The sequence below is a fragment of the Charadrius vociferus genome, unplaced genomic scaffold, assembly GCF_000708025.1.
Source record: "Charadrius vociferus isolate BGI_N301 unplaced genomic scaffold, ASM70802v2 scaffold858, whole genome shotgun sequence".
In the NCBI taxonomy this organism is placed as follows: Eukaryota; Metazoa; Chordata; class Aves; order Charadriiformes; family Charadriidae; genus Charadrius; species Charadrius vociferus.
Genome location: NW_009649724.1, coordinates 3,076,705 through 3,103,253, shown reverse-complemented (window position 1 = coordinate 3,103,253; position 26,549 = coordinate 3,076,705). Strand labels below are relative to the sequence as shown.

The window sequence follows — 26,549 nt, the reverse complement described above, 5'->3', positions numbered from 1 at the left end:
GTGAGAAGGGCGACTTACTGCACAGGGGCTCACGGGGGGAACAGCCGCATGCACGGGACAGTGGAGGCGTGTAGGGGGGGAGAAGCGGTGGGAACTGCCTATGTCAAATCTGGGGAAGGAAAAACTTCTTTTCCTTTCCCTCCCTGCCCCAACGGCAGCTCTTTCAGCTCTGCCCGGCCTCTCTGGCAACACCCGTGTGCCAACAGCCTGCCCTATCGTTCCAGTTGTCTCAAAACTACATGAAAAAGCTGTATCTCTACTACATAAAAACAGTGAGTGGTGGGCTGGGGGGGGAGGGACTGAAGGTGGGTTTGCTTTGCTCATCGGGGCAGGGTCGGGGTATTTTTTTTTTCTGTCACTGAAAAAATAAAACAGTCCACTGTCCAGCAGAGGCTGCTTAGACTCTATCCCTCCTTCCCCCCCCACACCAGCTCACTCAACGTGGACCTCTGTTTCGGGCCTCTGCAAACACAGCTCCGTTGGGAGGAAGGCTCCCTGGCCGAGGGCCGTGGCGTAAGTTCTACTGTGCACGTGGGTAAAACTGGGGGGTACGAACCCCCCTCCTCCAACATAGCCCCCTCTTTGGTGCTGAGGCATGGTATGGTAATCCTCCAAATTATCATACTGGGACACCACAGTCATAGTGCTTTGGCGTTTCCCAAGGGTTTGGTACGGGTAGAGCAGGGCAGAGTCCCTCTCCATGGGTTCGGGGTGCTGCATTCTGAGGCTGTGGCTCCGTTCGGGCTTGGGCGGTGGCGCCATGGGAGAAGCGGCGTGTTCCTCTTCTTTATAGCAGTCTCTGGAGTGTTTCTCCATGGATGCGGCCGGCCTGGCTCGAGACCTCTCCAAATCTGGCCTGTCCTCTGCCAACCTCACCTCCTTGTGGTTCAGTCTCAGGGTCTCCTGGTTCGCCGGGATGTACTTCCCGCCCGTGTGCTGGTAACCGATGGGCTCGGAGGGCTCCGGGCCACCTTTGGGCCTGTAGTCGGGATAAGGGGGCCCGTTTTTGGATCCGGAAGGCTGCCTATGGCTTGCTTCCTGCTGCAAGTGCGTCCTGTGTTCGTTTGTGGTGCAGCCCGGCTCGTGCAGCTTCCTGCTGCGGATGCTGCTCTGCTTCTGGGGAAGGGACGGCTTCTCCGACTGCCCGTTCCCGTAGGCTCCGTGGTAGTGGGCTCTGTCCAGCTCTGGCTCAGGGTGCTGCATGTAGTAACGTTCCTCCCCCTCGGGCGTAGCTGCCTTGGCCGGGTACCTCCCCTCCTTCCCTTCTGCCACGGTGAGGAGGCCAGTTTTCCCAGGATCCGATTTGCTGCGCAAGTGAATCACATCCAGTCCTCCCAGTTCCTCCTGCAGCAGTGGGGCCACGTTATCGTACTGGGACATCACTGGCCCTTTCACTTTCTGGCGCGTGCGGCTCTCCCGGCGAATAGACTGCATGCGGTACTTCTCCATGTCCTCCAGGTCCCACGACATGTACATGTGCTTGATGTCCGGGGCAGGAGGCACGTCTCTGCTGATGAAGCTGTGCTCTTTGCCTGCCAGGTGGCCGATGAGGCCGCCCCGAGGGTAGGCGGACAAGCTGGGATAGCGGTACAGGCCTTTGCTTTGCAGCCGGGAGGCGTACGATGCAAAGTCTCGGCTGGGCAGGGGGTGGAAAGGCCTGACCCGCACCGTGCTGTAGGGGTCCAGGTCGTAGAAGCTCCCATCGGCAGTGGTGTAATAAGAGGATCCGGAAGAGCTGGAATAAGGACTGTACCGGTAATGTACCCGCCCGTTCTCGAAGTAAGGCTGCAGCTGCGTGACGTGATAGTCGGAGTGGGGCTGATATGGCTTGTACTGATAGAGGGGCCGCGGGCAGTACACTGGCTCGTCGTCCGGAGGTACCTCGGTCCGTGAAATGGGGACGGAGCGGATAGCGGTGGCAGCGGGGGTGGGGACGTGCAGCGACTGAACCCTGCGGATCGTGGGGTAGGGCGGAGCATCCTCGGCGTAGCTGGCGTTACGCAGGCCCGTTGGGCTCACGGAGGACACGAACTCTGTCCGGCTGCGAGGCTTGGAGTGCAGAGCCGAGGTGCTCTTCCCTTGGTTTGTGTAGGTGTTGTAGCGAGTGCCCGCTGAGGTGGGTGTCTCTGACCGAGGAGGGTAGGCTTGGTGCTGCTCAGGCTTGCTGTGGTAGGAGATGTGAGGAGGAACGCTCTCGGGTCTGTACTGATGGATGGACGCCGGCTTGTGGTGCAGGTAGCTGTCTGGCCCAGAGGGCTCGGGGATGCTCTCCGGCTTGGGATGCGGCACGTACACGGACTGCAGGGAAGCGTGCTTGGGTGGGGGAGGCGGTGGTGGCGGCAGCAGGGCTTCCTCCACAGAGGAGGCCAGCATGGAGGAAGCTAGGAAGGCGTGATAATTGGAGTTGTTGATGGCGTCCGTGTTGTTCGAGTGCATGGCGGCAGCAATTTTGCTCTCCAGCGTTCGCACAGGCGGGACAGGGGGTGTAAAGCTGTAGGAGGAGTGAGTAGGGACGGATTCGGACCGCATATGCAGTGGGGGGGCCCTCGTAGTCTCCCGAGGCTTTTCCAAATGGCTCTGGTGGCCCGTGGGCACAGAAGAGGAGCAGCGGGTGGTAGAACTGCTTTCTGGGACAAAACCAGGCGTGGGCTCAGGTGGCTTTTCAGGTGCAGTTGTGCCCCATACCTATTAGGGAAGAAACCAGTAGAAGTTAGAGGCAAGCGTCTTCCCACCCCCAAATCTGCAGTTAAAATACAACGGATTCTGGTACGGATTAGTTCAATGTGAGCTTTTTCTGTGCCTGGTTTCCCTTTGCTGTAGAAGAGATGTGTAGGTTCCCCTCCGCAGCAAGGGCAGCGTGCTGCCTCTGGGAGATTTCGGGACCCGTCACAAATGGCAGTTGAGGGGCCTGTGAGGGCTCTCTGCCAATCTCAAACTGGAGAAAGGGCAGGAGGTGGCCGTCTCCTTATAGCAACAGGTTAGAACTTTTACAGCTGCCACGCCGTTTTGTCAGGTGCTCTGCTTATAAATGTACTTGTCTTAATGAAGATGTACCTGGATTTAAACTCCTCACGCCCTGCTGAGCAGATCAAGCAGTGTAATACAGCAGAAATCCCTTCCTTACATGTGGCTACGGTGTTTAGGCGTGCAGGCTTCATGGGCAGCAGGTAGTTTGGGTTTCTGAGGGAACGATTCCTTGTCTAACTCGCACCAGGAATCTGACCTGCTTCATTACAGAGCATGTTGGAAGAGGACATTGTCGGCCTCCGTGAAGGGAGGATGCGAAAATTCCTCCTTGTCTGAGCACTTCTAAACTAGCATTCCCTGCATCAACCAACCCAGAGGATACTTTTTTTCCTTAAAAGCAAGCAGAGCAGGTATATTGGGACGTTCCCTTAGGAAATTGGGCGCGGACGCTGCGCCTGCAGGTAAGGCGCGAGGTTGCGAGGGCGCATCCACGTACCTGACTGGAACTGCTGGATGCTTTTGCGGAGCCCGCTGGCACTTGTCCCATTGCCGACTGGTGATCTTGCCTCGGCGGCGGGGCGGGCTGGCCGGCTGCGAGCGTGCGCTGTGCAGCTGTAACGGTGCCGTCTGCCTGAGTTGTGGCTGGACCCGCTGGCCCACGGTTAGGCTCAGCTGCCGCCGTCTGGATGGTGGTTAGATACGGCACCGAAGCCGGGGCGCTTTTCTCCCCGGCAGTTAGGACAGGAGGAGACTGAAGTTTGTCATCGGCTGTGCAGATAGGAACGTGGTGCTTGTCCCCAGAGGTGCATGCGTGGAGGTGGGGCTTATCTACAGACAGGTCTGTTGTTGTGGGTGGTTCCCAGTCAGGCAGTGCACCTGGAGTGTGGTGGGATGTGTGCTCCCAGTCCCCAGCATGGGAAGGGAAGTGCTCTTTGTCCCCCGGTTTACCAGGATGGAAGCTGGACTGCTCCTGCTCTGCATCTCTGCTACCAGGCATGTCCCCAGGCATGCCAGTGTGGAGAGGTGGGGGGTCCCAGTTTCCAGGTGCACCCGGTGGGTGGTTCTGCTCCCCGGGTGTGCTGCTACCTTGGAAATCCTGCTCTGCTGGTGCACCAGTCTGGAAGTGAAGTCGGTTCTCAGGCAGACTGGTATACAGGTGGAGCTTGTCTGGAGCACCAGCGGAGAGATGGAGCTTTTCTAGAGCTGTGCCAGCTTCCGTCTCTCCGTAATTTGTGCTTTCAGAATGAGCATCTCCTGGCCTTTTCTGAGACTGAGCGGATGCTTGCTGTGCGGACTCGGCTAACGCTAGGGCTAGCATGCGCGCTGCATTTTTCGGAGGAGGAGGAGGGATAAGAGACACAGAACTGACGGGAACAGGATCCTGGGGGGAGTCGAGGGCAACTGCTCCTAATGGGGGGAAAATTGAGAGAGAGAGTGATTTTATGTTACCCAATAAGGAGAGTGACCTAACCTTAATGACTGTTATAAAAAAATAGATGCTTTCCACACTTTCACAGTGGCAATTCCTTCTGATGTGAAACACTATCTTGTCTCACATGCAAACGCTGCTCAATAGCACAGCAGTTCATCGCAAAGAGGAAAAAACACAAGAGATTGTCTAAAGGCTTCCTCTTGCATTTCTAGAGAGGTAGGAAGTAGGTAGCAGAGAATGAGATACCCTTACACAATTTTGATCATAAGGTTTTAGGTGAAAAGGTCCCTTCTTCGAGTGTTGGCAGATTTTTAATTTAAAAAAGAAAAGCCTTAGATGGTCTATTGGCTGAAATGATTTAGAAGGACATGCTATAGATTTTCGCGTATGACAGGATGGGGGCGGGGAAAAAAAAGCGGTATACAAAGTATTATGGAAAATTATCTGTGACTTGTGTGATGTAGGGAGAAGGCAGAGGTTAAGACCTTACTGATCTGCACAGCCCTGCAAGACACTCGTGATCAGAACTGACGGGCAATCCCCTCTCCTAAAAGGCACGCAGAGGAGGATGACTTTGAGAGCAGGTCCCCTTTGGAACTTAAAGAAAGAATGGAGGAAAATGCACTGTACCTGGCTGTGTGTGTCCAGTGGGTACAGTCTTAGTCTGACTGCTTGACATTGGTCTCTCCCCTTCTTCTGGCAACTCTGGCTTGCCAGCAGCCACTAGCGGGGCATGCTGCAGCTCTTGGTGGGCTCCTTCCCCTGCTCCTGTTTCACTGTTTTTCAGGGGCAAGGACATCTGGGTTGGGGACCTGTTTGTGATATCGGTGATGCCAATCCCTTTGCTCCAGCTGGAAGCAGAGGAGTTTCTGGATGTGGCGGGCGCTCCTCCCATCGCTTCTGACATGCGGCTGGGCAGTGCGAAGGAGACGGGTTCCGCTGTAGTCAGCGGCGGCGATTTGATGGGCTTTCGCCCCATCTTGGGTGAGAAGGCGTGGGGTTTGCAGGCCTTCTCTTCGGTCGGGCTCAGGTCCAGAGTAAAGAAGGGACTCATCTTCTCTTGGAAAGGGGAGACTGGCTCAGAGCTCGTGGCACTGCCTGGTGTCTGGGACTGGCTGCCTGATTCTAAATCCTTCTTGAGTAGGCTTGGCTTCTCCTTATTGATGCCAACTGACTCCAGCAGGGAGGTACTGCTCTCCAGGCACTCGGACTCTGCTTGGGGCGGGCTGCACTGAAAAGACATTGGGTCAAAATCCAGGCTAGCGACTCCGATATCCGGTGGGCTCAGGTCAACGTCTTCGGCAGATCGAGGAGAAATCAGGGCAGGAACGTGGATGAGCCCCTCATCCCCATCGCTGTCGTTGTCGTGGGGAAGGTTGTCGTAAGAATTGCAGCGATTCATGTTTCCCAAGAGCTCTCCATTGAAGGAAGCAGAGAGAGCATCACTACTGGACCTAGGTCTTCTGGGCCGAAACAGTTTAGATTCACCTACGAAGGAGTAGATACACACGGATTAGTGTTAAAATCTTACTCTCCAGGAGGTGATGGTTTGGTCTTGTTTTTAAAGTAGTCTTAAGGCAGTGTGCAAGATGCTCACCTGGTGAACTCTAAACACAAAAGTAATGTAGTTAGCAGTAACTGTTAATTACGTTTGCTCAAACTCTTCTAACAGCAGTTGTCAGGTCTGATCTAGTCTGAAACTAAGCTGCGTGCAAAAGCGAAATTATTTTAAATGTGCTGTAGACATAAGGCTTCCTCAGAAAGCATTTTCCTTCCTGATGCCGTCTTTTCCACCTTAAAACAGAAAGGGCGGATGGCAAGGAATGGAGGTAAGGGGTGCCGGCTGTACAACAGCAAGAGCTTTGCTTTTTTACCTTAGAAGGAAAACTAAGACCTGAAGAGCACTTCTCTGTGATACCCATCTGCGTTGGGCGGCGGTAAGCTGCTTCACTAATTAGCAAGTCCAGCTTTTACTGGAGGGGTGGAAAATCAGTTCCATTGAATATCCGCGGTCAGTAATGTCAAACCACCTTTTTTAATCCACACGCATTAAAAGTGCAGGTGCAGTTTTGTCTTACCATCAACAGCGTGCAGAGAGGTAAGCGATTCTTCGCTTTTAGCTGAGCGAAGAGTCCCGCTGTCTCCTCGTCCACCTAAGGAAATGCAACCGAGACAGTGAGAAGCCGCATTATAAAAGTGGTTTACATTTGGCTGTGTAACGGTGACAGGAAAAAACAAACGGGTTTTTAGCAACAGTACCGCTGTCCTTAGAGTAACAGTCGAGCTTTTTCAGTTTGGAGTTAAGGTATTTTTTGGGTTTGTTTTTATTGCAAAGCCCTTAAAGAAAACCTTTATCCTGTTCCAGTGTTAATGTGCTTTGCTGTCTGAGACAGACGGAGTCGTGTTTACAGGGGAGCCTGGCCCACAGAGGTCCCGTTCCATCAGTGGGTCTGTACTGCTGCGCAAGGGGCAATGACAAGAGAGTGAATCAATTTTTGATACTCGTTTTACAGACTGGGGGAAAAGTAACCTACCAAAACAGTAACTGCTGCAGCTGACAGGTTGGGAAACAACTGCCCACATCATCCCGCTACAGACTCTGTCTGGGTGTACCTGTGGTAATTGGTTTGGTCCTGCCAGCAAACAAAACCCCTTAAAAATGGGGAAGAAAGCAGTAACGCTTACGCAGCTCGTTTTCAGACACTTATCTTCAGTGCTCCAAGGAGATGGTCTTAAAGGACACTCATATATTGTGTTTATTATACTGAAGACTATGAGGGTTATAACTTGAAAATGGCACCAGGGAGAAGACAGGATAACAGTCCTCGCTGGCCCGTGTTTAGGGATTTGTGGTGTGTTTTACTGCAAAACCATATTGTTGCTATTTTTAAATTAGGAAAGAGACAGTAAACTATAGATGGAAAGGGCTGAGAATTCAGACTCTACGTCCGCTGGATGTGGCTACAAAAGGTTGTTGGATGCCTTCTCTAGTTACACTGGTATAGCTTTTGGGGTGAGTGGGCTTGTGGAAAAGTGCCTTTACCAAGTTTAATTCTTTTGCGAGCAGCAAAGGGAGCCAGAACTGTATTCTTATTTCACAATAAGAGCATCAGAGGGAATTAATTCTGAGACTTATTACAGAGGTGCCCATATATTGTCTTTCAAAAATATGCGAGAAAAGCATGAGAGGTGTGTGCTTTAGCAGGTTGGGCGCTTGAGCTAATGGGAGCTCCATTTAGGAAAGACAGCAGTTAACAGAAGGTGTTATGCATGGCCTGAACGCTAGAAGGAGATAGAAGCACACGGGAAACATGAATTCTGCCTTGCTGGAAACCCGGGTGTTTGGAAGCTGGGTCTGTATCCTTACCTGCCAGGGCTATGGCTTTCATTTCTGAGGGCTCACTGGGATTGCGCTGTAGTTTGCGTTTGGACACGGAGGATGATTTTCCTAGGTTGAAGAAGGAACGCCAACTGCCAACTGGTGATTTCTTCATCTTGCTGGGCGGTCTTTTTCTGGAGTGAGAAAATAGAGCAAGCTGTTGGAGGGGCAAGCTGCGTTTAGTTCCTGCTACCGGTTGTTTGTTATTAGTGCTATCTGGTTTCTGCTGAAACAAAGCTTAGAAACTCGGTCTCTTTTAAATAGCTGAGGATGTTTTCCTTCTTATAGCGAAGCCCTAAAGTCTTGCTGGGTAAATTCCACCAACCTGTGCAAAGCGGGTGCAGCGCAGGTGAGCAAAGGCTCCATACTTGTACAGTACAGCAGCGAAGGGATGGCTTTTATTTAGCTGGCAGATGCACCAGTTCTCTGAGGAACTGTGCAGCCAGAAAAGGTATTCAAAAGCATCTCTCGCTCATGCTGTAAAATCACATTCCTCTCCTCCCACTGCCATATTTAATTTCTGCTGTCATCAAGTCTGTCCAACTGTTCCGCTTCGAGGGGAACCTGGATTTGTTACAGGCAATTAGGCCTGAAATCTGGAAAACCCCAATGTTTCCACATGTTCACGTTCTGTTAACGTTTCTGTATGCGTGACTAGTACAGGACTCTATATGCATCACATACAACACGGCTTTATCCATTTCATGATAGCCCTGCTGAAGAGGAGGGAGTGGCACAGAAGCTGCAGGGCTAAACTAAGTCCACCAGACAAGTAGTGTAAGCTGAATCCTCAAGAGATTCCAAAGCAGGTGGAAAACTGGCTACAATACTTTATGTATGACCAGTGTAAGCCAATATCAGCAAGCTTTTGCTGTAATCAAAAAAAAAAACCCCAAAACCAAACAGTTATGACACATGCTGGAAAGGAAACTCATCTCTACCTTTCGGATGGGAAGTCTATGACCGTGTGGAATTTCCCCTGTAAAGCTGCAGGGCCTTCTCCCACTTCTATGTACTTGCTGTCTGCCACGATGGGAGAGTTGATCTGGGCTTGCGTCCGTGCCTGTGCCTCCTCCAGCGTGAGCAGCTTTGTGGAAGGAGAGGACACCAACAGAGACTTGGGCCGTGATAACGAACTGTGCCCTGTAAGGGAAAACCGCAGGCAACAGGGAGAATCAGAAAGACGGCAGAGAGATCAAAGCCCTGGGTCTGTGTGTCTAGGGAGGTGCTGTGTTTTTCTAAATCTTTGTTATCCCAGGCACTGGAAGACGTAGTCAAAGTAACCGTTTTGTCAGAGGTATGTTTATGACAAAAAACTTTCTCAATTATGAGAGCAGCTTAGTTTATTTTAAAAAGAAAAAAAGAGCGAGGGAAGCAGGTAGGTTGAAACCTTCACTGACATAGTTTACTTAAGCTTCATCTGTACGCAAAAGTCTGTGAAGGAAGTGATGGTTTTGCGACTTATAAAGCTTAGTTTCAGTCATTCCCAGGTTCCACCTCTCAGTGCGACAGGAAATGCCATGTGTGACTAAAGATGCTACAAACTAACGGACACAGTAAAGGGAATCTAGTTGTGCGTCTCACCCTTGGCCTTTTTACAGCTTGTGCTTGTTTTTGGAGCTGAACATGTACGTTTTTGTAGAAGTAGCTGATGTTGCCTCCCGCTGCTGGGATCCGCTAAGCCAGCGTGCAGTGTAGAGGCGGCTGCTGCAGAGCAGCACGAGGAGCCCGGTGTAAGAGCAGCTGTCTATTGTTCACCCTTGCTTATAGCACCAGTACTTCTGGGGTTATTCCCACACGGGTTAAGGGGTGTCATCACACCAACATCCTGCTTGGTTCCATCCCTACTGCTACCCCTCCTTGTGTAAAGCGTGCGGAGTCTTGTGTGTTGTGTGTGTCAGCCGAAAGTGCTATTCCGGGTGAAGTCTGGGTTCCAGCCTTACCTGGAATGGCTTAAAGCGGACTCGGGAATACCACTCCCTCCACTTACGGGTGGGTACAGGCAAGAAGCCGTGCTCAAACCCAGAGGCTCTTGGAAGCGCTGAAGAGGGTGCTGCCTTGCTGTAGCACAGCACTCCTGCGCTTAGCTGCTCTGCTGTGAAATAGCCTACCCCTTCTCCCTGCCAGTTTTGTGTCAAAGCACACTGGATGCGAATGACCAAGTCATTAAACAATTAGCCGAATTTACGTGGTCCATTCTAAGCCTGGATAATCATTTGGCTCGGACTCTTAGCGTGCTTATCTTCCCCTGGCAGAGCTCTGCCTGCCGTGGGCTGTTACTGTTCGGCCAAGCTTACCTCTGGCTCCTATTGACTTAAAATCGCCTTCCAGTAGGAACAAAAGCTGCACTTGGAGCAACTCTGCTATCCTAAGTAGAGGTGGGGCTTGTTTAGAAGTGGGGAGTAGCAAATATACTGGAAAAACAGCTATCTGTACTCCGGAGGTGGTGGTAACTGCACTGACTGTGCCCGTTTTATAGGAAGGACAGGTTATCAAAGCAGATGGTACACACTTAATGCCGCTTAGGAGTAATAATAGCTTGTGGCATCCACATTGTTTGATCTAAAGTAAACTTTCTTCCTGGTGCAACTCCGCTCATTTTCAATGGAACAGGTATACTTATGGGCTTAGTGGTTACTCAAGGGAACATACGGGTTCCAAAGCTGAACAATGTTTCAGGTGCTCCAGGATTGGGCACAAACATGTCACAGTTCATTCCTCATCCTAAAGGCACAGTCGGCAACACGAGCAGAAAAGGGCCAATGCAGACTGAGCCATGTGGCTGGACGGCCCCGCTAATTAACACACACGGACTACGCAGAAGAAATAAGCAGGATAGCAGATGTCAAAATATTCCCCGTTAAGAGGAAGACTAAGTTTCTCAGTCTCAACAGTACTGAGTACAGAGAGCTTTCTTTAAGTCAGTTCATTTCTATTTGTTTTGGAAGGTGCTGGTAAGGGTGGACGGATCATACATGGTGCTGTGCTGCAGGATGGCTCAAATGGATAAGCGTGCAGGAGCATTGATGATGATGGCTTTAAAAAGAAGGGGAGGGAGCTGGGGGGACAAAGATTTAAGAGATTCCTTACGATTTCTCAGTGCTAGGACGTAAAAGTAGCAGCCAAACATTAAGATGTGCACTTCTGCACAGCATCCTTTGCTTCTAAGAAAGGTGCTGATAGCAATTTCTAAAACCAGGTTGCCAGGTTCTAACATCGTAACTGGAGATCTGTCCTCCAAGTTACAGTAAAAACATATTTTAAATGTCCCAGGGAGGCTCAGATAGCCATTAAGTGTCTGCTACCTTTTTTGATCAAGGTAAAGCCAGTAGAGGAAGACACGCACCTGCTCCATCTCGTATGACCGAGCTGAGTTTGGAACTGAAGAGGACGTCCACGTGGTTCAAGATGAATTCCACGACGACTGACTGGATTCGCACCTCCATGAAGGCAGCTGTTCCACTGAAGCAGGCAGACTCTATCTGCTTTGATCTGAAGAAAAGGCAGATTGAATGAAACGCGAACAGCCAGAAGAACGCGGGAAGACGCGCTGCTGTTGGGTAAGGCTTTGGGGTGTGCGGAGCTATTGTGCCCCGTGGCTCAGGCAGATGAGACTTCAGGGGCAGTTCAGAGATTAAATCTTATCAAAGCATTACACAAACGATCACACTGATTTACATCCAGGTTTTGGGTTCAGGTTTGAGTCTTACTATAACAACAAGAGGAACGCCGGGTCTAGAAAGAAAAGGAGTGTGGGGCAGGTCGGGATCGACGTAAATGAAGTGCGTACACAAAGTGGGGAGCTCTTTGTTAACTCATTTCCCGGTACTGTGAACAGCAGCAGTTTAATGCAGTGTCACTGTGCAAAACTCGCCGTGGCCTTCTGCGTGATTTTCCTCAACCCTGCTCAGCAAGTGCCCCAATATTCACAAAAGCAAACTCAAACGAGATCATTTGACTGCTGGTGGGTGAATTGCCAGAAAGGAGGAAAGAGCTTACCCTCATTAACTGCACACGGGGGAATCTGACTCACATTTCTCAGGTCGGTAACAAAAGCAGTCCAGAAATCAATACAATAGAGGCCAGGGTGATTTATTTTTTTTTTTTCTTTTAAAGCAGAGATTTAAAATTTACATCATTGATTTTTAAACTACCCTATTATGCACATTGAAAACAAATTTTTGGGGACAGATTTATCCAAGATCATTTCCATAAGTCTGATTATTTTTTTTTTTAATTTGTTTTTTGCAGCCAAAAGCTGTCAAATTAGACTCTAGAGCCTTACGCAATGGGAAATTAGTGATGCCACTGAACAAACTTTCCTGGATGATGGAGGACACTGTAGTCTCATCTAACCAGGAGAGGGGTGGAGGGAATCAATCCTTCCTGCCACTACTGAACTGCAGTCGGTGGAACCGCATTGTGGGGGGGCACAATACACAACACTGGGGTGTCCCTACTGCTAAAGCGGGGGCTGTTTGACACCCCAGTGCAGAGCTTGCCAGCTGGCCTCGAGTCCCTGCGTAGAATGACTTCCCCTTAGAAATTTTACAGGAGGAGAAGAGCACAGTGCACAGAAGAAAGGAAGATCTCTTTCTCAACTGCTGAACGTTTTATGATTTCTGGAGAAAGGTATTATCTGTTTTTATAAATGTAAAAAATTATCTTGTATCAAAACAGGAAAAAAAAAAGTACCTTAGGAGGTTTGGAGCCCAGACGATGGCTAAGTTCTTTGTGTGCATATTTGTGATGGAGCAGTAATCAGCTAGACGAGCTAAGTGTCTCATTAGGAACTCCAGTGTCCTGGAAAACAGGAGATAGGCAAATGTTCAGCACCGATGAGCAAAGCCATGCTGCAATTTACAAAACAAACTCCAGTCTTCATTATTCTCTTTTGGTTTGACAGCTTAGAGGAGAGGGAAAAAAAAAAAAAAGTTGAACTATGTACCCTAAGACTGATGGTAAAGTTGTCTTTAGTAAATAATTACACTGGGGTGGGGTGAGGGGAGTCTCTCCTGATTTGCGCAGGCTCGATGACAGGACGGCCAAAGCGCCTGCTCTCAGCAGAGGGCTGGACCAGCGAAGGCTGAGGTGGATGGGAAGATCTCGGTGCCCCAGCACAGCAGCATCTGGAAGCAGAGCACCCTGGGCATCCCCCACTCGCCTGCTTTACTGTAACACGGCGCAGCAGAAATACCCCCCTGCCCTCAGTAGATGGGGTGGGGGAGGATGCTGAATGTTCATCTTGGTAAGGGGGGAGTAGTTGTTTACACACCCCAGGATATTAAAAACCAGCAAACTGCGCCCGAGTTCTAGTCAGGAAATGACCAGCTGCAGGTTTCTTATATGTATACAAGGCAGATCACGAGGTTAAACTTCAGCTGCTTCCGTTCACATTAAAAAAAATAAAGTTTTTTTTAATATTAAACGCTATTGCTGCCACCCCTGAGGAGGAGGGAGAACAAGGTGGTAATGAAAGTGCTGCTGTATCCTCCTCCGTCCTGTTGCTTGGCAGCAGCCCCGGCTTGCGTCTGTCTCACTGCGTACCCTTTTCTGAGGGGGAAGTCCGGGGGGGGGTTGGGGGCTCAAAATTCCACCAGTGGATGAGGCCTGATGTGACGACGTGTGTTTCGGCCACCTCCAGCACGCTGCGCTGCCAAAGCTGGAGACCTGCATCCATCTTCTCATCACAGAGTAGCAGAAAAATAAAGTGGTGGTTTCTTTTTTCAAGCAAAGCTCAGGAAAGGGCAGCAGTCCGCCCTGTCCAGCTCCAGCATTTTGCTCCAAGACTAAGACACACACCGGCATCGCCCTCTCTAAGTTACACAAACTTGTTCACCCCATAAAATAAGCCATTTTAGGCAAATGGGGGAATGCACCGGAGAAAATTTGACAAAGGAGATGGTCCTCTGCAAGGCCCTCCCCCTTAATTAACATAAATAAACTATTACAATTAGTTAATGCAAAGTACCAGCTAGTACACTAATTAGTTAATATTTAAATATCAAGTAGCACACATTTATAGCTTATAACATATTAGTTAACTGTTATAATTAGTTAAGATTAATGACCATATACTAAGTTATTGATATTCAAATAATATATTATAATTAATATAGTGATTGTTATTAATTTAATTAATATATTAATATATAGAAAACTCAGGTATTGCAATTGTCCAGCTAGTCACCATACATTACAATAATTAAAAATTAAATACTTATTAGCACAAATTACTCTAAATAGTTATCACTAGCCAGGGTTACAGCTGGCCATCTATACCACTCCGGGTACAGGATCGTAACCGCAAATTAACAGCCATTACAGTAATAAATTAATATGCCAATCAACCATTATCATAAAGTATCATAATTGGATAGCAATAGCCAAAGAACATCTACGGGCAACACGAGTGGCTACCCAATGACTGTAAACTGCTACGCCAAGTGATGATTATGATGAAGTATTACCATTAGGTCTCAGTAGCCAAACATCCACCTGCACACACACTCCGTGGTCCTCTCGGGATACGGCGTCACAACTGGGCCAGCTAATTCCAGGAGTTATTGGTACTTAAATAACTCTCAACGTGTATTGTAATTAGCTATTTATACCAATTACAATACATAACTGAATACTACTTACCATACATCATTACAATAATTAGTTATTGATGCTATTTAAAGAATCATTAATGCACAGTATTATATTTAGTTATTAATACCATTCACTGTACTTATTTGTCTGATGCCTTTTTACTGCACTCTGCCATAATTTTTAATATTTAAGACCACTGAGGTATTATACTTAGTCAAGACTCATTACCATAGAGTAAAAAAAACAGTATTAAGCATTAATTTGTCTTATATTGTTCTAATTAGTTGGTCATTTTTAAACACCATATTATAATTAGTTATTCTACTACAGCACTGTTACAATTTGCTAGTTACTATATGGGGGGGGGAATTGGAGACAAAATACACTTGAGCAAATTAAACTGAAGGCCCGAACCAATTTTTTTGCTGCATTGCACTGTTTAAAATTGTGATTCTTAGAGCTGCTATGGTGACCCTCACAATAAAATTATTTCTTTGGTGATTGCTATCAGCCACTTCTGCCATAACAAGCTTGTATTTGCCTCTTCCACGTAGTTTCCAAGGAAGTCAAATAAGACTATGCGGAGTATTTAGTGTTTGTCTGGTAATGAGCTAATTAAAATATAAATCCACTTTCTATAGCTGTAAACCATGTTACTATGCAAAGGCAGAGTGCGGCTGTCTTGAGAGGGCAAACTGGAATCGCATCACTTCACGCCTGAAACGCTGGCAAAAATAAAATACCGGAGGAACGGCGGCACTAACCTGTAGTGAGGAGGGGGCAGCTGCTGGATGACATCGTGGATTTTCACCACCCGCTCTTCGTCTGTGGCAGCAGAAACAGCGTCCTGGAAGGAGGCAGGAAGGGATTGAGCTGCAAATAAGACTAGATACCTGCCACAGCATCTCGGACCGCGTGGCCAATGGACCGTTCTTCAGTAGTGACACACATTTTGTTGCTCTTCTCTACCCTTCCGAGAGGCGTCCGTCTCTTGGGGACAGACGGACACACCGCTAATGTGAGAAGGGCCGTGTAAATCCAGATCTGGGCCACTTTACAGCTTAATTGTAGAGCAATTCCTTACAGAGGGTGTTCAGCTCCAAGTACCACTTGCTGCTTCTAATCCTACTCCTGATGGAGAAATCATTAGGGAATGGTGAACGACAGGGGCATTCTTGCAAAGCATTGCTAGTGTCCCCAAAACCTGTTGGGGCCCCAAATGTGGAACCCATACGGTGTGGCATGGGGGACAATGGCACGTGTGAGTAAACCTAAAGGGGAAGCGGAAAAGAGACCTCAAACCTGGGGCGCCACCACGCTTTTGAAATGGTGGGATGCTCCGGAATCACAGGGGTCGGAAGGAACCTCTGGAGATCATCTGGTCCAACCCCCTGCCAAGGCAGGGTCACCTGGAGCAGGTTGGACAGCATCACATCCAGACGGGTTTGGAATATCTCCAGAGAAGGAGACTCCACTGCCTCTCTGAGCAACCCACCAGCAGTGGGAATGTGGTGCGTGGGCAGCACAAACCGCACTGGTGTCAGGCTGGTAATTTTGGAGATGTGCACTTCTGCTCTCCCTAAAAACCCCAACTTAAGCAGCAGCAAGACAAAGAAAGGTGTGTGGAAGACAAGTTCAGCTTGCTGCTGGGTGCTTTTCAGTATTTCTCACGTCAACCTGCGTAGACGAAGTCACGCTGAAGTGGAAAGTGAAAGGCAACGCCTTGTACTTACTGAGAACTTCTCGTAGAGTTGATAGGTCAGCAGAGGGTTCGGGAGTTCGCGGAAGTACAGCTTGCAGAGGGAGCCCACGCAGTGAATGTCCTGGATGTAAATATCCTTTGTCAAGTCAGGAATCTGCTCGGAGTCAAACTCGTGGCTGGAAATGAGAACAGGAAAATGGGCAAAGGGGTTTGAAAAGGAGGAATGCAAATCAAACCCAGCACAAATTACAGTCAAGAAAAGCAAGGCTTTCCTGATTTACAGGAAAAAATAAATACTTAGTCACCAAAGCCACACGACCCAGGGTTGTGGTGCTGCTAGACTGGATTTTTCCAAAATGAGACTTTTTTTTTTTCTTTTTAATAAAGCATTTGCAGTTAGTTGTACAACTGATTGGCTAATCTGCAATTCCTTTTGCTGCAAGAGGGCCTTTCACAAAGCCCCCAGAGAACCTCTTCCAAGACCACGGAGACCATCTGAATAACCGCCAAGGGCTGTGATGGGGAGCTGCCCGGAGGAGGAGGAGCACCCCCGGGTCTGAACGAAAGCTGCTGTCCCTTTGCATTTCAAAGGCCTGGAAGTTGAAGTGGTGATAAAGCAATGCCGAACAGCAGTGCCATGGAAACTAGTGCGTGCAGAAATTCCTCGGGGACAAGCTGGTGAGCTGAGCGCGCCTCTGCTACGGGCGACGAGAGCCAGGAACCACATGAAGAAAACCCCTGAGCGCTCCCCCTTGGTTTTCAGAGAGAGAAAAACCCAAATCGCAAACGTTTATGAAATAAAAGCTGAGCTTAGAAGGCCAAGGGCTGGCTCGCTGCTGGACCATGTGCGCGGGAAGTGCTGGTTCAGATTAGCGGGACAGATTTGCAGGGACTGGCGTGGTGAGTCAGGCCACAGGGAGCTGCGAGAACACGGCTGCTCCAGCTGAAGCTCCGGTTCCCTACAAGAGTCCTGAAGCTGTAAAACAAAACAGCTTATCAAGCTCCGTTGCCCTACAAGAGACCTGAAGCTGTAAAACAAAACAGCTTATCATTGACGCGGGGAGTCGTCCTGTCTACACTGCAACCACAACAACGTCGGGGGCTTGGTGGCAACATCCCTGGCTTCTCCCCCGGTACGAGCCAGGCAATTTGCAACGGAGAAGATAAAACATGCGTTTCAGCACAGCTCAAACGCTGAGCTCGCCTCGCGGTGCCTACAGCACAGAACCAGTCTGCACCCATGTCCAAGGCACCCGGCGAACCGGTAACCGCAGCAGTCAACTGTACACCCCTTACGCGAGCAGGGAGGAGCGCCTGCCTTCCCCTAGGATCCTACACCAGACTGGGGGCAGAAGAGGTCTGTACTCCTTCGAACGAGGGTGAACAGTCCATCCCAAAGAGCAGAGAAGGAGGAAATGAAGGTCTCTGTTTTGCCCAACTGACGGATTGCCCGTGGCCACGATCCTCAGCGTTGCCTGTACAGGCCTCCCACAGGCACGTTCTGACTCCCCCCTCGCTCGGAGCTGGGAGAGAAGCTTATTCCCCACACTTGGCTCCACAGAAGGAGAGAGCTCAGAAGGGAGATGGGGGAAAGACAACAACCCACACCACGCAAAGAGACTCAGCCGGGGCTGCAACTCCCTGGCCACGACCTGCCCCGCTCCAGCACTCCTGGTACTCCACTGTGTTTTCCTAGGAATAAATCTCGCCCCGTGCCAGAGACCTACCCCTGCAGACAGAATACGGAGTGAAGTCAGGGAAGCCCGACTACCCTCAGCCCTTCTTCTCTCTGCACCAGCTGTTTCGAGAACTCCATGTTACTTTTTTTCACTCCAAAGGACGGTTTGGTTAGTAGAAGAATACAACTTCACCGTCTCTCCAAGAGAGCCAGAGCCAGAACACAGGGATACGCGCACCAGCTCAACCCTCGCTCTGGTTTGCTACCAGCCAAATTAAGGCGGCTACTGCCCTGCTACAGAGCCAACCTCTGTCCTGGAGCAAATCTCCCATGGGGAATAAAGCCTCTAACTTTCTCTCCAACCGAAAAAGCCCTTTAAATCCGGGAGATCCAATTCTTCTCTGTGAAACTTAAGAGCAGTTACTCATTTATAAGGATACTGCAGCTCAAGCTTTGAAATAAGCCTAATGATCTGTTTATATAGCTGGAGCCTACAGCAACGCGACGCGGCCGACATTAATCAAACACTTATGAAAATCTGTAGTCATTTAGATGAACAACAGGGACAGTGTCTACAAGTTATGCCATGTACTCCCTTCCGTTTGTCTTTGCAACATCTCAGAAAATTGAAAAATAGGCTGTCACTTCATTCTCTGTGCGATACCGGGGAATTATGTCATTGACGTTTTACAAAACCATTTTTAAAGCACCTTTGGAAAACAACGGAAGAGAAAACGATCTTGACAACACAATGGACTTGGGCAGCCATTAGAAAGATGGTCCGGCACAAGTCAGAATGGGGAATTCCAGGGATGTAACTGCAGTGAGGGCAAACATTTTATTCGGCCCAGACTGCTGTGGGCCATGGCTACAGCCAGAGCCTTTGGAGCCGGCATATCAACGCCTCGGGAGCGGATTTTTAAAATGGAATTCACTGTGATGGGAAACAGGATTAAGCTGAACCAGAAGCAGCCCATCCCTACAAGGGTTTGTACAGTAACTGGACCGGCTCAAACGTGTCCATTGAACGTGGGAATAGCTGGTACAAAAAGGATGTCCTTCATACGGAAAACAGCCCTTTGCTGCCCCTGCGAGGTCGGGGGCCTTGGATCAACGCTGGGATTAGTCACATCCCACCAGGCTCGCTCAGGCCCTTCACAACAGAGAAACGCATACCAAATGACGGGAAGCAAAACAGCCTCACGAAAGGATCGAGACCAGTTACTGTGATGAGAACAGCTCCTAACTGGGGAGGACACACACCTCGCCCTTTCCTGCACAGCCGCGCAGCGTGGCAACGCCACCCACCAACAATTATGCAAGTATTCTTTGCATGTTACCAACTAATTGCTAATATGCCAGGAGTCCGAAGCAGCGAGGAGAAACACCAGCTGCTCAGAAGGGCTCCAGGAGCAAGAGGAGACGGGAATTAAATGTGACAGCAGTGACACCACCATCCCAGAGCCTTCCGATACCCTCTCCTGAAGGAAAACCTCCTGCAAGATGAAGTCTACTGAACAACCCACTGTTGCTCCAACTCAGTGACAAACACAGCGGACCATCCGTGGAGGACAGACCGTCTCGGAGTCCCACGTGCGCCTCATCCGTCCCGCGCAAACAGGTTTGCCAAACGCAGCGCCCTTACCGTAGCTTCTGGATGTTGGACGCGATCCCAGACAGACGGTATATTCCATCCACAATGCCATGCTTCTCAATGAATTCAGTGCAGCTCTTGAGGACCTGGGGGACTGAAGAACAAGCGGTGTTGTTAGTCAAGGGTGTCTAATTAGTCCTAGTTCAGGTTGTGGTCTTGTCAGATGCCATAAACTAAGCCCAGCTGGGCTGCTGCTTTAGCTCTTCCTTAGAGGTGAAAGCCTGTAAGAAATGTAACTCAGAGTTGGTGTGGAAACTGGTCAGAGCTCTTTGCTTTAAAGAAATGCCAGGATATGAATCAGGTCGAAAAAAGTCGATTCTGGTCAAGCAGAGGCAGTGCAGGTCCCATCACAACTCCCACAAGAACTGTGGTGTTGAATTCCATTCCAGAAGAGCCATAAAATTGAGTAAATACGCTCTGTTTGGCCAAAGACTTCCTTTGTTTTCAAATCTATGCAGGATTAACCTATACTACTCGGTTTAAGCAAATATAAACATTAAGGAGATGCTACTTTCGGCACCAGGGCCAGGAGAGTTTTTACAACTGATAATTTCACCCCCAATGTCTATCGGAGCGTGACTGGATTTGGATAGCTACACACTATACCACACTCACAGAAACTGCAGACAGGACGGGGTATGACAGAATGGAAAAAATAAGCCCAGAGGATATAATTAGGTGTCAAGTTAATATTCAAGCCGCTTCACCAACCGATTCCTTCCAGTTGACTTCTCAGCCTCATGCAGCATCCACTGCCGCAGCTATCTGTCCATCCTCGTCAGCTTAAGGAGGAGCAAAGTACTTTATTTATAAAAGGGAGCTACAACTGCCCTGAACACAGAGAGAAAATGCGGATTGAGCTCTTGTGAGCATCAGCAAATCTTCCTGGAAAAACCTCAGACCCTCGTGGATTCCTCCCCAAGCCACCTTTTTGCTACGGCTCCTGCGATGATCTAGATTTAGTCTTACATTAGATGCCAGGTCTGATCAATTTGCCACGTGACACAGATTCCGAATAGGTCATGTGGCAAATCCCCTTATATCAAGCAGCAAATGCCATCTGCCAGTCAGCTCTCCTCCGTGCCCCTGAGCTCTGGGCTCCGTGGATGCTCTGGGCTCTCCCCTCCCCAGCCGCTTCACGGCATCTTTCCCAGCTTGCAGCAAACGCTCGCACAGGTAGAGAAAAGACTCAGTTTAAATGGTTCCCTGGAAATCAGCAGGTGCCTCCTGGCCTAAGGGCACATCTGCTCCCTGCTCGAGCACGGGAGAGAACAAAGCCTGTACATCTGTGTGGCACGTCAAAGCTCCATCAGTCAGGCTCTGGGATCACGCTACGGGGCACGCACAGCATCTCGCGCTGTTTTCCAGAGCACGGGGCAGCCTCGGGGGCCAGCCGAGCCCTCCGACATTAAGCAATGGCATAGAAGGAGCCTTGGAAACCAAGCGCTGCTTTTTGGGGAAGGAAAACCAGCGGAGGTGCTCACCTTCTGCTCCCCCCTATAAGGGCGATGGAAACGTCAGCTGCCACTGACGCAGCCAGAAGACATTTGCAGGAGGAAACCACAGCGTCTGCTCTGACGCTAAAGGTCCCTCTTGCAGCGAGCTCAGGGTAGAGCTCCGCAATTGCGGGCGTTAGGGATCAGCCAGACCCACCCTGAGGCACCTGAGCCAGGGTAAGCAACGGCGTCTCACCGCTGAGCGAGTGCACGTTTGGAGAGTGCGGTGGTAAAATGTGCATCGGTCCCCCCCAGCGCCGTCAGCCACATGTCTGAGAGCAGAGCAGGCGGAACAGATGGCCCTACATTCTACTAATGTTCCAAAAAACATCTTTGCAGGACAACACTTACCCCTTAACCCCCCAAAATTCACCGTGTCTTGAAGAAGAAAGTTTTTAAGGCTTTAAGGGGACAGGGAGGAGTTATATCATACTTGAGCATTAGCCTAAAAGGGCTAAAACATGATTTGCACTGCACCGCAGCGTTGGGAGACAAGTGCGACCCAGGAACAAATTGGTGCAGAAAACCAGAGAGGAGAGACGGCACCATCCGCTGCAGCGAAGGCAAAGGACGAGGCTTGAGACGCCGACGCCGTTAGCGGTGTCTCTTTTTCTGTGAGAAAGGAGAGCACCCTGGATTGCAAGACACACCACACTCACGCTCACTGTGGCTTCACGGAGAGCCAAGCAGGAGGAGTGAGGTGCCACATCTCTGCCTCTCCCCACCACCCCCCATTGCAGAGGGCGAGCGGCCACAGATCTTGCCAGGAGCTGAGCGCTGCATCGGCGGCGCTTCCCTCCGCCAGCTGCCCGCCTTCGAGAGCCGCAAAGGAGCGGGTAAAGGAGTTTACCCACGTGGCAAGATCTGCTAAGGCTTAGCTGCAAAATCCCCGGGACTCTGATGGTCTGTACTGGAATCTCAATAGGGGTTCCCCTTGAAATTAGTAGCGCCCGTTGAAATAAATAATTAAGCAAATAAATAGCAAGTAACAGACAGATAAAAATAAAATAAATAAATAAATAAGCAAATCAATACATAGCACGTTCCCTGCCTGCCTCGCTCCTGCCAGGGAGGCCGACAGCGTCCGAGAAGGGCGATGCAGACCGCTCTCCCGTTTCCCTCCACGCCACGGGCACAGCGAGGACACCCGCCTGCGCTGCCTGTGCCGCAGGGAGCGAGCCCCGCGTGTTTCCAAGGCCGTATCCTCCTGGGGTTTATCGAGCTGTGCAAACAAACAGCGCGGTCAGGACGGTGTTTACGTAGCGGGGCAGCTGAGCAGCAACCTGCTGTGACAACGTGAACGGGTCAGGGGGAGGTGGGGGACGCAGCACCGACAATATACTTCCTAAAGTACTTATTTGTCATGGAAGATTTGGGGCCCAGTTAGAATAATTAATATTCACTGAAAAAATTCTAGCAGGCTTGTTCTATGCGTTTCCTAATCTGGTTACCAGGACGATCTGTTCTTTAAGCTAAATATATCACGCCAGCGCCACAGATATTTTGGGGGAATTCTGCATGGTTGGAGAAGCGACTGAAATTCAAGCTCGGCTATAATTATACGTGAAGGCCCTGTACTGGAACGGTGACTCGATTTTTCAACAAAGATGACACCTGACAATTACAGGCGTCTTTAACCCCCCTCTCCCCTTTGAGTCCCAAGCCCTTTAGCTAAATATACATTTATATATACGCACGTACACACGTATGGAGGGAACGGTGTCTTACCACCAGGGTGACAGCACAAGCCAACACTTAATTTTGTGAATGTAAAGTGTGCCAAGACCACCACCTACGGTGGCTTCTGACATCACGTCATGACTTTTCCTGGTACCTCTCTCTTGCAGACATCCCCCCTGCTGCAGAGGTGAACTTCTCAGTGTTCACATCCTCGTTTTGGCTTCCAGATCCCAACCCCATCTCCAGCTCTGAATCAGAAGGGTATCTCAGCCGCATCACAGCGGGAAACTGATGGGGACTGCTTCTCATAGGATGCAGCAGCACCTACACTAAAATTCCATTAACGTTAGTTAATTACTGTGGTTTCCTGCAATTAAACAATCAGACTGGGTTTGTATCAACACTCATAAAGGCCCACCCAGCTCAGCGCTCCGTTTCTGACAGCCGCCACGAGCAGACCACCTGGGGAAAGGTGCAAGAGGGAGCAATTCCCTCAGCCCCAACAGTCTAAAGGGGGCGGCAGGAAACTAAAGGGGCTCCAGGAGAGCTGGGGAGGGACTTCTTACAAGGACACGTAGTGACAGGACGAGGGGGAACAGTTTTGAACTGAAAGAGGGGAGATTTAGGTGACATATTAGGGAGAAATTCTTGCCTGTGCGGGTGGTGAGCCCCTGGGGCAGGTTGCCCCGAGAAGCTGTGGCTGCCCCATCCCTGGAGGTGGTCAAGGCCAGGTTGGACGGGGCTTGGAGCAACCTGGGCTGGGGGGAGGTGGCCCTGCCCAGGGCAGGGGGTTGGGACGAGGCAATCTTCAAGGTCCCTTCCAACCCAAACCAGTCTGTGATTCTATGAATCCCCTGTGCCCAGAATGGGTGCCTGTGTTTACCAAACCCAGCACACAGCCCTTTCCAGTCCCACGTTGTTCCTGGGCAAGTGACAGGAGTGGACTAATACTCACTGTTCTGTTCCTTTTCTGAGCAATACCATCTTCATCCTCCGACTCCAGCAACGGAGTCGCTGATCGGCTGCAGCCTGCGAAAACCCGCTGGCGGGTGCTACATTCGAGCACCAACCTCTCCGTGAGCACCGTACACATCTCCCGTTCCATAATCAATCCCTTCCCTCCTTCCCTCCTGCCCTTCGCTGGTTCAGGTAACGCATAGTTCCAGGAAACAAAGCGCAAAAGGCCGGGAATGCGGATGCGTCGACAGAGCACCCTAGCGCATTTCATCGCCATAGCAGCTAAAGGAATCTTTTCACCTCATTCCTGAGCATCTCTCAGCTGGTTTGAAAGGTTTATTGCATCTCCTAGGGCTCGTTAACTGGTTAATTCTTTGCCATTAAGAGGAAGCAGAAGTTTTATGGTTTTCATTCTAAAGAACATTTTGATTCATCTTGAAGTCAGGCACGTTTCCTTTCCTATCATCTTGGGTTTATTTTTTTTCCCCTCTTTTTAATCTTTCGTAATGTTCCCTCCCTGGGTTTGGGGAGGCTTGCTTTATTATTTTTTTTTAATTTATTTATTTTGATTTTCTTAGTATGTTACTGGAATCAGAACTATTTGTTCAGCCTGGGGAACGAGGCCTCCCATCGAGCTCCCCTCTAGCAGTGCCGTGTTCCCAATATTAGAGCAGGAAGGTGAAGCGCCGCGCGAGCCCGGCCGTTCGGGCCGGTTAATGGGCCGTCGCACGCTGGAACGCAGCTGCTCAGCTGAATTCCACAGGTAGCAAACCAACGCGGAAAGAAGGAACGTGAAATCAACCGCCCCGAGCGCCACTCCGAACCCCAACCCAAAGGTCATGACTGTGGCTCTCAAGGACACGCAATGACCGTAGGAAGCATGTGAAACACCCCCCCCAGGATTGAGTGAAGGAACATAAGAGAAGGTTGAGGGCGGTGTTTTGAGCCACCAGAATATGAATTTAAAGAATCAGCCCTAAGATAAAGTTGAGGTGGAGGCGGCTCCCTCACAGTTGCCCGGGCTGCCTTTATCAGCAGCGAGGAAGGATGGGGACCGGCAGAGGGACCTCTCTTCCCATCATGGATGTGCCCCTTTCCCGAAGTTTTGTGACCAGCTGAGACTCGGACAACTTCTAGACATCTGAATTAGCCAAAGAAATCCCGTCTCCCTTCCCATATTAACACGTGGTTATGCAAGAACCCATCAATGAATATCCTCACCCGAAGAAATACAGTTGCTTTTACCCTGATCATTCTTCCTATTTTTAGCTCAATTTTGCAAAGAACTGTCCAAGTATCTTCTAAAACAACAGGAAAAACCCTGTAATAATTCAGACTAACTTCTTCTGGGAACCTCATTTCAAACCACTCCATTTCTGAAACTCTCCCGTCCACCTCACGGTGAAAGTCACCCAGAAGGTGTAACGCAGCACGGGACAGGGAGGTTACGTGTGTCCTGTTCACTGGTCCGTACGGAGTGCGCTGCCACCCACACGGCTCGTTTTATAAACACACAGACCCCACCATCCCCTGCACAGTCAGAAAAAGAATCAAACTTTCAAAGACTTTCTCTCGCTCCTCAATCCGCGTCCTCACGTTTGAATCACCAGGAGTAAGAGAGAAGTACGAGACGAAGCAAACGGCAAATGTCCTCCGAGATGCGCTCTTCCCCATTTCCAAGTGACCCACATTAAAACTATTTATGCTGCTGCTGAGTAAAGTCTGAGCCCACTATCACAGGCTGCACAATTTCCTGGTAACACGGAAGGTTTTTATTTGAAGTGTGACTTTTGCACTTGGGAAAGTGCAGTAATGGGAGCGGGGCCATAACCCAGGAGTTTATCCGAGAGCAAATACCCCGCAGCGCCCGTTTGCGGAATCGGCCTCTGGCACCGGGCGCTGCTTTTTAAGACAGTATTTTTTATTTTTTTTTTATGGCAGCTTACCCAGGAACCGTGCAAAAACCAAAGTGCAGAGTTCAAGCCTGAGCAACATAAATCTCCCAGTGTTGCATCAAGCTAGGAAGGTAAATAACCATGTTTTTCCAAGTCCTGGGAGATCAGCGACATTCTCCAGGTGGTGGGAATGTCTATGCCAGGGCATTTTTGCACCTGAGGAGCGCAAATGGTACCGAACTGCACTTGGATCAAAGATCAGAGCCTTTATATTTATGTATACACACACATATATATATATATATAAACACACACACACACAGAGCGCCGTCCACCTCCCAGGCTGTATCCACCTAATTCTCTGGGCTTGGCTTTTTTTGTTTTTGATACAAAATATCCACAAATGCAATAAAGATACTACTAAAACATTCATATTTGGACTCCGCGCTAGTCTGTTAAGATCAATTACACTTCCTACAATAAGCTAAGAGGGTAAAATAGTATCCACCCGGTTAAGAGGGATAAGAGCACAGTTTTTTTTTTTTTCTCCTGTTTGTTCCCCCTCCAGCTGCAGTGTTTCGAAATGCAAATTAATTTTCAACTGCCTGCTGTCCTCTGGGTCACTCAGGCATAAAGAATTTCTCTTCTTGCAGCTGCAGGGAAAAAAAAAAAAAAAAAAAAGAAGGGGGGAGACAGAAATTGTCCCTTTTCTTAACTGCCAAAGCTTGTTCTCCCTTTCCGCAACCACTTCCCCCAAACAAGTAATTCTCCACGGGGACCCCGTGTACCTCTGTGTAACGCTGACCCCGTACCCAATAATCTTCAGTTCCAGCAATTCAGAGGGCAGATGGTGAAGCAATAACAGTGCCTGTTATGTTTGGAAATTTGCCCAAAATAGCTCAAAACTATCGGCCTTTAAAAGTACCGACTTGTGTTGAAGGAGTTTGTGTAGCAGAAGAGAGCGCATCTGCGGGAAGTGGAACATTCACCGCTCAGCTGCAATTTGGGGCAACTATTGCACTTTGGTGGGGGCTGCTGGATCCATCTTTTATGTTAGATGGGTTCATGCGTGCAGAGGCGAGAGGAAATGGGTTCAAGTTGTGCCGGGGAGG

At 49.6% G+C, this 26,549-nt stretch overlaps 1 protein-coding gene across 1 annotated transcript in view; it reads right to left on the bottom strand.

Annotated features, from left to right (window-relative positions):
• Positions 1–432: 432 nt before the first annotated feature.
• The window catches only part of ARHGAP32 (Rho GTPase activating protein 32), a 152,610-nt gene continuing 126,493 nt past the window's right edge, over positions 433–26,549 (bottom strand). The window contains exons 11-21 of the mRNA XM_009890807.1: positions 19,401–19,503; positions 16,109–16,253; positions 15,140–15,222; positions 12,474–12,581; positions 11,125–11,270; positions 8,720–8,921; positions 7,767–7,912; positions 6,478–6,552; positions 5,030–5,887; positions 3,464–4,374; positions 433–2,685 (exon numbers count right to left, since the gene is read on the bottom strand). Coding sequence (XP_009889109.1) covers positions 433–2,685; positions 3,464–4,374; positions 5,030–5,887; positions 6,478–6,552; positions 7,767–7,912; positions 8,720–8,921; positions 11,125–11,270; positions 12,474–12,581; positions 15,140–15,222; positions 16,109–16,253; positions 19,401–19,503 — 5,030 coding nt within the window. The remainder of the gene's footprint in view (positions 2,686–3,463; positions 4,375–5,029; positions 5,888–6,477; positions 6,553–7,766; positions 7,913–8,719; positions 8,922–11,124; positions 11,271–12,473; positions 12,582–15,139; positions 15,223–16,108; positions 16,254–19,400; positions 19,504–26,549) is intronic.